The sequence below is a fragment of the Dromaius novaehollandiae genome, chromosome 1 (assembly GCF_036370855.1).
Source record: "Dromaius novaehollandiae isolate bDroNov1 chromosome 1, bDroNov1.hap1, whole genome shotgun sequence".
NCBI lineage: Eukaryota > Metazoa > Chordata > Aves > Casuariiformes > Dromaiidae > Dromaius > Dromaius novaehollandiae.
This window is the reverse complement of record NC_088098.1, coordinates 134,190,272-134,202,972: the sequence shown is the minus strand read 5'-3', so window position 1 is coordinate 134,202,972 and position 12,701 is coordinate 134,190,272. Positions and strand designations below refer to the sequence as shown.

The window sequence follows — 12,701 nt, the reverse complement described above, 5'->3', positions numbered from 1 at the left end:
ATATTTTTTCCAAATAATACATAAATAGTATGTGTACACCAAAACAAACATCTAACTAAAAGGAGTCTTTCCAGGATATTTTTTTCCATTTTGCAGTTATTACATCAATCTCTTGAGATTTTGTGCTGGACTGCATTTGTTTCTATCCATCTGTTTACCAGCAGTTGTTCATTTAAACATCAGTATATTAATAGGATCAGCACTAATTCCCCCAATTTTCTTTTTAACAATATTTGATGGTTTTACCAAAAAAAAAAAAAAAAAAAAAAAAAAAAAAGGATGTTTGACTAGATGGATGCTATGGCTCCTACTTGCACAAGTACCCTTGACCTGGCTTGTACAAGTTATTGTGGTATTCATATTGTCTTATGCGATACAAGAGCAGTAGAAGAGCGCGGCTTCTAAGGAGACTTTCCAACATACTGCATACAACAAGACATGTATATTTACAATGTATTTCCAAAGCACATGGAAATTTTAGGATAGGAAAAGGAAAAAAAAAAAACCTAACTGAATAATGAGGACCAACTTTGTTTTTGTCCAGTCCCAACACCACTAGCTACTCACTGTTAAGAGCAACTCTTTAATAGTGTCTACTGAACAACAATACGTTTTTTTCCTCAAGGCTCAAGACTGCTTTTACTAATGGAAATGCACAGTTTAAAAATGAATATGGAGGGAAAGATGGTGCTACCAAAGACCTCTACAGATAAAATAGAAGCAGTCAGTGTAGAAGAGTGAGGACAATTTTCAGACACATTTATGCAGTTGTTGTCTGAGGAACTGCTCCTGAAAGAATAAAACAGAAACACTTCCATTCCATTCTGCAACATGCTCTAGGTACCCTAGAGAAGAGCTCTGCTAGAACACCTTCAGTCCCACTAATACATCCTTTAAAATTAAAAGCTCTCATCTGCCACTGGAGAGGGAAAAAGGATTGAGAATAGGTGGAACTTTGACCACCTCCTCTTAAAAGTCCTTCACATGCAAAACAGCTGAGCAGGCAATGCTCAAATGCGGGCAGTGAACAAGCCCCCCCCCCCCCCCCCCCCCCCCCGCCAAGCCTGTTAAGAACCATTCAGGTCTCAAAGTCTTGCAGACTCAACAGCAATACTTTCAAGAGAGAGATTTTCATGACTTGTTCCCATTACAAATATGCACTGCCTTCAGCCATGTTAAGAATTCAAGAAAAAAAGATTTAAGGAGCATATAAAGGACACAACCGATACAGCAGAAAGCAAGTAAGAAAAATCTCTCTACATGGAGCTTAAGACACCTGATAGGCAGGTAAAACTGGCACTCCAGTCTCCATCTGGCGTAAACCATTGCTGAAAGGAGAAGCAAGGAGTATACTGGCTCACTAGCCAGGCCACAATTCCATAGGTGTGGGAAATATGGGTTGAAACTCCTCCCAGTAAAGAAGGTCTCAAGCATCTAGGATGACTAATGAGCAATGAACAATTTGCAGTACCTATGAAGCTGCAACTTCATCAGCATCCTTACTTAGACCTCCGCTGCTACTACACACATAGGATTTGAGGGGCAAAACCTGCGACTGATCAGAAGAACTTTGTGGGAGATTTGACAAAGCCTTTAGCAAAATTCAAATGGAATCCTACAAACACAGGAATGATGAACAAAGTTTTGGGTGAAAACACTATTTGCCAAGCTCTAGCAACAAAATTCTTTTGAGTCTGTCTTCTAAATGTGCCATAAAGGAGAAATATTTAAGCATGAAGGTGTACTACAAACAGGTGCATCTTCCACACAGCTAGAGCAAGGGCTCTCAGCTGCCTAAGTTAAATTTCACTGCTCCACAAATACTTTGGGTTAGCTGAATTGAACTGTGTGGGAGATTGCAGATGGCATTCTGGAGCAGACAACAGAGCTGAAGACGGCCACAGAGATGGGATGTGGCAGTAGTATTTCAAGGAGACACTAAAAAGAACACACAAAACCAGGTAACTGTGAAGGGATGGCAGGAGGTGGCAGGACGTCCCTTCCTTGACTTCCTTCTACCTCTATCTTTCCCTTTTCTGCATTTTTCTTCTCTGCACCCTTCTCTCTTTCAGCAGCTCCTGGATCTAGGTCTCCTCCACTCCCAAATAAATAAATATCCTCTCCTGTCCTCTGGCCCATATAGCCTTTCCTCAGCTTCCTCAACCTGTAGAAAGAGAGAGAAAGCAAATGAAAGGGAAAAGAGCCAGGCCTGGGCCTGCCTCTACTCCTGAAAGGCTTTGGACTTTTCAAGCTTAAAGGACAGGCTCAGAGAGCAGAGCTACGAGCCATATCAAAACAATAACCATATGCTCACAGGTAGTAAGCCTTTCTCTCTTGGTTAGAGAGTCTCCCAGCATGGATATTGATTGTGGGGAGCAGTTCAGGCTATAAGAGACTTGCTGATGCTGGGGAAGTACTCCTGAAAAGTACTGCTGTATGCTTGGCCAGTTCTTACATCCATCTCAGCGCAGGTTGCCATTACAGGAGATGTGTTTCCCCCGGAATGGACCTTCAGGTCTGACCTGGCACAGCCCCAGCTGCTCATTTTGCCTACACCTCTTGCCTCGCCCTCTCCCATGCCTCCCTTCACCATACTTCTTGATTAGTGGGTTTCAGATGTGTCTGTACTTACTACTTCTGACACCCCCTGTAAAGGAGATCGATTTTGCTTAGCTGAAAAGGTTACCACAGCTGGAAATATTGGGGAAGAAGTACTGTCATGTCAATGATGTTACTGCAGAAGGAGACAGACCTCTCCCCCTTTGTTATGAAAAAATGACAAAAACAGGAACAAAATTTCAAGTGATCCACATGACAAAACATTTTAAAATGATTTTTCAGCTATTATGCAGAAGCCAGAATCAGTATGTTACAGTTGAAAGAGGAATGGCAGGATGGCAGGATATAATTTTCTCTTCAGGTTAAAGTAAGTGAAAAATCAAACAGAGAAGAAAAGCCAATGGACAGAAATATGTTATTCTGATCCCATGTGGAAACATTTTATCTCTTTTGCAAAGATATTTTGATCAAAAGATGGGGGACAGGGAAAGGGGGAGAGTTAGTAACTGCAGATTTCTAGAGCCTTTTTCCATAGGAACTAGGGAAAAAAATCAACATCATCTCTTGACATTTCTTTCTTTTTTCTTTTTTTTTAAACCATCATTCCCTTTTCCAAAAATCATTAATTCTTTATCAGTTGCAGCAGCAGTGCTGGTGTTTTTGACAGAAAGTCGTGCAGGCAGACACATACACACACACACTGCTTTTAGAGACCTGTATCAGAAGCAAGACATACTACAGCAAAAAAGAACCTTAAATGATCTCAGTAGAGACATTAGAAAAGGAATACACAAGCCTGCTTCTGAAGATATGTGATTAATTCTATTCTATGTTAGAATTTTAAACCAGACTAGATTCTCAGCTGCTTTAAGTAAGAATTTCTGATTTTGTGTTACTGAGAAAAAAAATACATAAACGTGATTTCAGTTTCTGTGGTCAGTGCAAACAAAACAAAAAAAAGAAATCTTGCCATCTTCTGGAAACAGTCATTTCTAAAAGCTAACTTTTGGAAAGCTAGTGCTTTATGTCTGACTGTCCCAGATATGTTAGCGTAAGTAGGTGACTATCCTATGAGATCAGACAAAATTCAAGCAACAAAAAAGCCTCTGAAAATATTTTTGATGTACAAGTGGTAGTAGAGCATTTATAGCAGTGGTGATATAGGGTTGCAGGTCCCAAAGTAAGGCATAAATGTCTCTGAATCAAAAAAAAAAAAGGGATCAGTGTAACACATGTCATATTCAGCTGTTTTATGCTAGCTTATAGAGCAGCTCTACAGTATGTCTCCTGGTGGACCTTACCTCCTCCTCTTTAAGCTTTTGTCTCCGCTTTTCTTCAACAGCTGCTCTCTTCTGCTCCTCTCTCTGTCTCTGTTCCTCCAGTCTTCTCCATCGTTCCTCTATTTGCTTTTCATATTGAAGTTTTGCCCTCCTCTCCTTCTCCAGTATCTGCTGCTCCCTAGCAGCTTAGATAAAGAAAAAGGTGCCTTTCACTTCATGCAAATTTTCCCCCGCTTTAAAATTATTTGATAGCATGACACGATAGAGTAAAATAACAGATACAAATACATAGCGTTTTAGTGCCCTAAGCTCAAAAGCATAGTGCATAGAAGTGCTGGAATGATTAGCAAATCTAATTGATCCACTAAGAAATAGGGAACACACAAGGTGACAGTGTGCCCCCTACCTCTTTAAAAAAAGCATGCAGAATAGTAAACAACTCATCTTTTGTATATGCTTCAAATCCTTCTACAGCTTAAAGGCCAAATTCTTCCTTTAGATATAACACATGTTCCCAGTAGATTTTAAAGTGAATCAGTTATATATGTTGAAGCAAAAGCCCTTGGAATTTCCTTAAAACTATGCTTCTCTTTATGGTGCTGTCTTCAAAATAAATACATAAGAAACATATGTTAAACTTTCCAGGAATTTTTGAAAATACACCATTCTGTTAATAATTTGGTGTTAAATTGTTATCCACTTCTGCCATTTTGCATGAATATAATTTACTTTTATTATTGAGAGTTTGTCCCAGTTGTTTATTTCCACCTGTAGTCATCATCATCTTCTGAGATATTAAATCTGTTACAATGGAAATTATAACTGCAACTATAGAGACAGGACTGTTGCTTCAGGTTTACATAGGGGAATTCAGTAGCAGAAGTTAATGTGATAAATCATGAAGAAAAAACAGCTCTCATGCAAATGTGTTACATAAAAAGGCAGGAGAGTAGGGGTTTAATAAGCATGCTTACATACACACAAGCCTATAATATCATATACCAACATACATACCACCAGTATGAAAGAATATTATCATCACAGTTGCCTAAGAACTTGAAAGTCAGGGAAAGCCAGAATTAACACCGTTCATAAAAAAAGCTGGTCCCTTCTGCTCACCTATTCAGCCCCAGTTTAATATCTCAGCTGTTGTTTTCTTGCCCAGCAAATTTTCCCCCTTCAAACTCCCTCATCTTCCTCAGATCACTCCCCGGCTGCTCCAGCAGTCATAGCAATTCCCTCTTCTTGCCCCCAAGCTCTTTACTCACAGCCACGGCCTTCAGTCACTCCTAGGCCCCATCTGTCCCCAAGCCCCTCGTTTAATGTCAGTGTCCCCCTAACATCAGATCCTTTTCCAGCAGTTCAATTTCTTCTCCTTGAAAACTGGCTCCTTGTAAGATCCAACTTCTTCCTCATGCCCAGAGTCCTTTACCGAACACCAAAACCTTCTACCTTACTCTTGTTAGAAATATGGTCGGTGATGTCTTCCCATTTTCCTTACAAGAACTCATCCCTCCCACCCCCGCTCTTCTTTTCTGAAGGACAGGGAAACACGAGAGGGGTGTCAGTGCTGTAGGCAAGCCCGCATTCCTAAGAATGAACAGCTGCAGACTTGCCAGCAGATGAACAGTTACCTCAGAGATGATGAAAGGCAAGTGACCAGTCACTAATAGTTAATGACTACTAGCCATGTGGTGAAAACACCAGGCTGGAGCTGATTAAAATAAACAAAAATAACAGCAAGTGTCTGAAGATTAGTGCTAAGATTACCTTCTAACTAAGTAGGTGAAACCTGGGACTGATTCTGGACAGAGAAGCAAACCATTCTGCCATTAGAGACATGTATACGATTCTTGTTTCTTAATTTAATTTAGGGATGTGAAAACACTGATTAATGAGTTTGGGCTTTGATGAGAAGGTTATTCTGTATCGCAGCAAAGTACCTGCTGGCTGCATGGAGATTTGTCCTTTTGGGGAACTTGCTGTTTTTTTTCTGAACTTCCAGAAGCAAACTGCCACAGACAGACATCTGCTGAGGCCAAAGTCCAGAGCTACCCATTCTAGAATTGGGCTTAACCCTAAAGAAATATGCTTCCAGAAAACATGTATGAAATCTGGAGACAAGAAATGCAAATAAAACCTTTTCCCCCTGTCTCCTCTGTGCCAAATCCCCTCAGCCAGGCAGTCCCAGATTCTCCAGTTTTCCTCTCACTCCATTTCTCTTCCACTTTTTAATCCAATTCCTTTTCAACCTACTCATCATGTCACTTTCTCAGGAACCAGCAAAGAAGGAATAATCGTGAGGACAGAAGAGAGAGTCTGGACTGAATATACCTGCAGGAGATACAAGCTTCTACTGCAGGGCATGTCAGGTTTACTCAAGTTGGTGCATGCCCCATATAGACAGAACCTCTGGGGAAATTAGCTACTAAAAACTAAATCCCCACCGAGCATTTTGGTAAGTTTTCACAGGAACTACAAAAAGCATCTTCCTAACCAAGCCCACATTACTAAAAACATCAAGTCTCTGCTCTCAAGAATGAGGTTTTGTCAAGATATGGTCAACAGTTATTTATTTGTTTCAAGAAAAACCTTTTTTCCCCCCTATGATTCTTTTCAGAGCTGTCCACACTATTTCAGTTAACATTATCACAAAAAATAAATCCCAAATTAAATTTGACAAAATCATAAAACAGTGGCAATTCCCTCTAACAGATATTGTCAGGTAGTCTCAAAAAACAGTGCTACCAGCCTTTGTTGTTATTATAATAAGGAAAATGAGTTTAACTGTTCGTTTTTTTTCCTTTTACTTTATGTGTATGTATGCATATATTAAAAAATACCTATATACACACACATACATACGTGTGTATAATGTAAATGAAATCACAAAAAAATTTTCTCAACATTTCCATGGAAGTATTACTAGTAGATTAAAAGCAACAGACAGTACTTCAAAGACTCTGAAATTAATGCTTACATTATTCAAGAAATGAATTTATAGATTTTTCATTCTCTTGAAAGAAGATTAATCATTTTAAACTTATGGAAAAAATACCCGCTTTATGCCTACTTACCAACTCCAAGATATCTTTTAACAGGGCTAAAACTTACTAGGCTAAAATTGAGACTGTTTCAGCAAATAATCCTGCCATTTAAGTATTATTCAAGGTTTTTTTAGTATTTGTACAAACCAAAATCCTAATGGTCAATATCTCATAAATAAACCTATATTCAACAGTATATCCATCACAGAGGAAAATGAACTTTTAACTGTAGCATACAAAGTAGCTGAATGGAAATCAAAGGATCCCCTGGTTAGATTTATTTATTTTTATATAATCTAATTTTAAAGAAATAATTATAAGTCAAAGAAGACTAGGAATAGCCTGAGCCACAGTATTTAAAATTCAGAACAGGAGAAATACCATGTTAGTAACTTAAGCCCATTAACACATATACATAAAAAAATACATATGCCTCCAGCTATCTTACCAAGGTATTTCTCCCTTTCTTCTCTCCTCTCCTTTGCTAGTCTTTGTCTTTCATCGGTTTTTAGAAATCCATCAATGGCTGAAGTCAGAGAGAAAGGAAAAAAAATTAGCAAAAATAAAATAAAGAAGCAGCCAAATGAACTAAAATTCTCCTGCATTTAACAGAAACAACAAAAATGATTTTGCACATCAAGGGGGGTTACCAAGTTAAGACCTGGATACATCTTGAGAGCAGTTTCCTACCTACTGCCGAAGCCCAAGCACAGTCCATAGCGTAAATATCTGACCCCACTTCCCAGAACAAACAAGCATTTTGTTAGTCCTTATTTTAAAATAGTATAAAGTATATATTAAAAAGGAAAGCATGCAACCACCAGGTATCATCTTTATTAACAATCTCATTTTCAAGTTCTTGGCTAAAAGCAAGGCAGTTCAGGAAAGCAGTAAAAGCAGTACACAGCTCCCTCTCCTTATAGTTCATTGCTATGTGGAGTCCCAGCCTTAATACTTATGAGTTGACACAGGCACACAACTTCCCTGACCAAAGAACGCCACCAGCACCAGCCCATTTCAACAAGCAGTAATCCTTGCTGGGTGAGGCTACGGAGGCAGCAGTCCTCCTGTCCTCTTTTCCAGGTAGGACACAGTGTTTCCCCTTGGAGTCATCATATAAAAGCAGGTTTCTTGTTTGGGATGAGGTTGCCTAAGGTTGGTTTTGTACCTAGATGCAGACGGCATGGTTCTTTGTATAGCGTAACCCACTAAAAAGTGCAATTTAACCAAGCAAACAGAGCACAGCACATGAGGCGCCTCCATTATCTGCCCTGGTTCTCTGGAACGAGTAGGCAGCACTTAGGCTCTTAAAAGGACCTTCGGAAATAATACGTGCAAACACATCCGTCTGTGCTTTCTGGATGGGCTTCAGTCATTGACTTGATAGACCTGCTAGATGATGCTATCCTCTAGCAGGTCTATCCTTATAAAACCATTTACAAGGGCTCTTAGTGTCCTCATTTCTCTCCTGTTTTCAGGATCTCCTGGAGCCAAGCAGAGCTGCAGTGCACACAGGCAGTGTTTCATATGGCAGTTTTACATCCTTTGCATTCATTACTTAGGCTCCCCGCTGAGCTACTGTATAATTAAATTTCCTTTCATTTTGCTCTAAGAACTGAAGTTGCTAACTTTTTTTTTTCCCAGATAAAAAGGAGTGGAAAAGTTACTTAGATTGTAACCCTCATTCTCTTCCTGAAAAGTCATATTTCCAGGCCTCTGCTCCTCTCTGGGGCATCCTGTCTGAGGATTTCGCATAGCAAGTACCTTCCTGTAAAATGCACTGTTCTCAAGGCAGTTAAAAAAAAAAAAAAAAAAAAAATCAGCCTTCTTAGTCCCTTGTGGCTGGTGCAAAGGCAGGAGGCTTCAGCTGTCCTCCATTAGAATAACAGCTTGCTTTTGCCCAAGCACCACCTTCAAACTCCATCTTTAAGCTTCCTCTGCTGGTGCATGCAAAGAAAGCAATTATCTGATAGCAACCAGGCCCCTGGTAAATTGTGATTACAGCTCCTGGCTGGCTTATCACGACTAGAATTTGTGGGTCAAATACATATCTGTTGCTGAAGGCTCAACCTTCTTCTATACTTGCCTGCTTGTCTCCCCACTTGGCTGTCCCCTTTTTGCCAGATTTTACAGACATGCAAAAGCAACCATAACAGTGGTTTGCAACTGCTTTGAAAGGGCCTGCAAAAGGTAGCTACAGAGAGGAATCCTATGGCAGTGTACTTAAATTACCTGGGTAGCGCCACTGGAAAATTTTCAAAGATCTGAAAATCACAACTGTTTGAAATGTACAATTTTGACTAGGAGCAACAGTGGAGATGAAATAGAGATTGGGTCAAGAGCCCAAAGAGGGAAGTCTGGGTTTGGGATCAAGCGGAGGCTAGAGACCGGAAAAGTGGCAAGCAGAGGGAGGAACTAAGATTTTCTGTGGAAAAAGGGAAGTAACTGAGAAAGCAGGGAAATATGAAGGATGAAAACCAGGATGGAAATAAGCAGGAGGAAGGGAGAGAAGCTGCAGAACACAAAGGCAGCCTCTGCTCATGGACCACATTTACAGCCCCCTGTGGTGACTCTCATCGCACTCCTGCTTTCAGCAAACATTTATGAAACCCACCGGTAAAAATGTGTCCCATCATGCCTGTCATTAAAATTACAGCAAGCTGTTATCTCTACCTCAGTTCCTTCAGGAATACAACTGCCAGAAGTGGATCTAAAAGCTCCAGCCTTGTTCACAGCTGCTGTAAGTATCCAAGCTGATGCACGATGACATGGGATGAAACTGCTGTTTTTTTAGGTCAGCTTGTTTGGATAGGTCAGAGCGGGTTTTTTTTAGGTCAGAGTTTGGATCTCTCAACCCCACCCAGACAATATTACAAGAACATCAGGCTGAAATGCCAGATACTTAAGAAATTATGATAATTCACAGTTAAAGCAGCCTGTACAATCCTTATCTCACCCCCTTTTGCAGATATATTATCACGCATTTTTTTCCTTTTAGGTCCCTTGGCTCGTGCAGTGAATAGGATGAATCTGCTCAGCAGATGAATCGAGCTTGTAGCAAAGGAAATTGAGATTTATGTTTCTTGCTTCATTTCTTTCTGAAACTGAAAAGCAGATAGAAAGAGAAAGAACTATAGTTTGAAGGCTGTCCTGGAGACCAGCACCCTCTAGATCTGACTATACCACACGTGGAAAAAAACCAAAAATATGGAATAGCTGTTCATTAAATGTGCAACACCCCAACACAGAAAAATTTGTGTGGAGAAAATAGTACACAGTCTAGTAAGTATAGACATCATAAATACATACAAATGCAGCAAGAGTAGGATTAAAATAGCACAGGCATCCTCCATGCAAGCATTTCTTAACTCAAGCACTTGACTTCATGAATCAGTTTGTCTGCCAAAACCCAGAAATTTGCTTCCTTCAATAAAGTAAATACAGGTTTGAAGGACTGAATAACCATTCTCTGGGTAATCACTTGTAGTCTAGGATGATTTTTAAAAGTTTTTGGCCAAAATTAGCATATCTACTACATATCTTTAGGCACTATATAAATGTGGTGGGCACAGCAGTTATCTGAGGCATGAAATGTGACTGATGAGATGAATTCAAATTCTGTTTGACAGAGCAGATTGCAAACAACAGGCTAATGCAAACTGCTTTTTTTTTTTTAAGTTGTAACTTTACAATTAAAATAATGCAATACCATTTCTATTTCATAATATGAACTACCAGCAGAGGGCAGAACAAGGTTTGAATTTAACATGAAATAAAAAACCAGACCACACCAATAAAAGCTTTCAGTACGATATGAAAAATGATTTCAGGTTAATATTCTGTACATTAAGCTTTATCTTGACCCTCCATATTTACAACTAAGCCTCCAGTCCTTCAAGAAAAAGATATGCAGCAGTAAAGGGCACATATAAACACACACTGGCTGTTCCTTCTGCTAACCAGAATAATGAATACAAAGAGACTCTGGTGTAAAACCTTCTGATAACTCTTTATTTCCAATTTTGCAGAAGAATAAGGAAACTCTGCCCAATTAGCAACAACAAAGATTTAACTGCAGGGAAGCAATTCCCATCTCCCTCTCTCAGAGCAAATCACTTCTCCTCTGTTCCCCAATTCACTGGAAAAGCTCTTTTTCCATAGAGCATCCCCTCCTCAGGGCTTGCTTCTAGACCTCCCTCTTCTCCCTGCTCTAGGATCCTACTGAAATTTGTAACATGTAGCTCTAACGACTGTGCTAATTCCTGAAGGCTGTGCCTCGTTTTTTGACTTAAGAGGGCCAGCTGCTCCTCTGAGGCTTTGTTACAACAAGCCATTTCCAAAGAAAAAGATGATAACTTAAAATCGGTTAAAATGCCAGCAGTCCTGCAGCAGTAATATGTCACGTAATGCTGAAGGCTTCTTTCAATATTTCAACATTACCTTGAAATAAATATGCACAGAAATAATGCACAGAGCCTGGTTTGATGGACAATGTAAACCTGTTCAGACTGAGGAAACAGTGTCAGAACATGCTTCGCGCCGCTCCACTCCACATACTGCTCGTGTAGACTTTTGGAGAAAAAGCTTGGCTATTGCTAATCCAGAGATGGAAAGGAAGGTAGGTGGTTGTGTCTTGATGAGACAGAGTAAGCTCTTTCTTTCGAGATCTGCATCCTGTTTCTGACTCTAGATGCTCAAGAAAAGAGTACTCGCACAGGGCAATCGGGCTGTGGGAGGCTGAGAGCGTGTTTTAGGAGGATCAGTCAGCTGCTTGGACACCTTCTCTTCTGCAATTCACACCCAAATAACTACCAAATGACTAAGACCTCCATCGGTTTTTTCTGCTTCCCTTTTGAACCCACTTACACTTCTGACCTCTGTAATATTTCATAGTATTTGGTTCCACATGTTTATATATAGGAAATACCCAAGCCCTTGACAGCAGGCATCCCAATACAAAAGAAAAATCGGCAAGGGATCCAAAGCCAGCTCTGCACAGTGCTCAGCATATTTAGACCTTTGCCCGCTCTATGCGACAGCATTCAACATCCTTAGACCTTTGCCCGCTCTACACAACAGCTTTCAACATCATTAGACCTTTGCTCGCTCTACACGACAAAATTTGACATCCTTGGGCCTTTGCCTACAGCGTATCATGCTACCGAGCTTGACGTCGCTGCGTTGGTGGAGCTCCTGGTTCGGATGCGGTTCTGTCAGTGGGAAAGAGTTTTCCCTTCAGCATAGCATAAGGTGTTCGGGGAGACAGTGCAGCTATAAGCTTGTAAAATTAACCTCTGCAAGCACACATGGGACTAACGCTGGGCCCTCCGCTGACGTGAGGCGGTGCTCTATAGAGCAGACAAGGCAGACACATCGCTTCATTTACATCCACCGCTCTGGTGGCAAGGCTCCATTCTTTCAAACAAACCCAATCCATGAAATCAAGGCTTTGATCCCTGCAATCTGCTTTCTCTCTTTCGAAACTGTTCTTGAGATCATAAAAACAGTCTTCCATCTGCCACTGCTTCCCTCCGAGTACTAGTAAATGAAGACACTTCTTATTCTTCAAGTTTTCAGTGACAACTATACTATAGAAAAAGAGAGTGTAAGACTCTATGTGACTGGCCCTGGCTGACTGTTTCTCTGAGCAAAAAGCACTTTTATTAATCTTTGCTTATAGCATATTGCAGAGAGACCTTCAGGTAGAATCTGCTGGCAATGAACAAAAGAGCTTTGGAGGTATTTTCAGTAAAATTCAGTGCATCCTCCTCTTATTTTAAAATTGTTTTTTAAAAAAGCCTTTTTAATCAACAAG

The 12,701-nt window shown here is 40.2% G+C and overlaps 1 protein-coding gene across 4 annotated transcripts in view; it reads right to left on the bottom strand.

The window, feature by feature from the left end:
- MAP7D2 (MAP7 domain containing 2) overlaps positions 1 to 12,701 on the bottom strand; it is an 84,931-nt gene that overhangs the window by 29,685 nt on the left and 42,545 nt on the right. For 2 of the 4 annotated variants that reach the window (XM_026120704.2, XM_026120708.2), the window contains exons 2-3: positions 7,335 to 7,412; positions 3,861 to 4,024 (exon numbers count right to left, since the gene is read on the bottom strand). In XM_026120704.2, coding sequence (XP_025976489.2) covers positions 3,861 to 4,024; positions 7,335 to 7,412 — 242 coding nt within the window. Of the gene's footprint in view, positions 1 to 3,860; positions 4,025 to 4,853; positions 4,894 to 7,334; positions 7,413 to 12,701 lie in introns of those variants that run through there. The other 2 variants (XM_026120706.2, XM_026120705.2) reach the window with 2 other exon arrangements.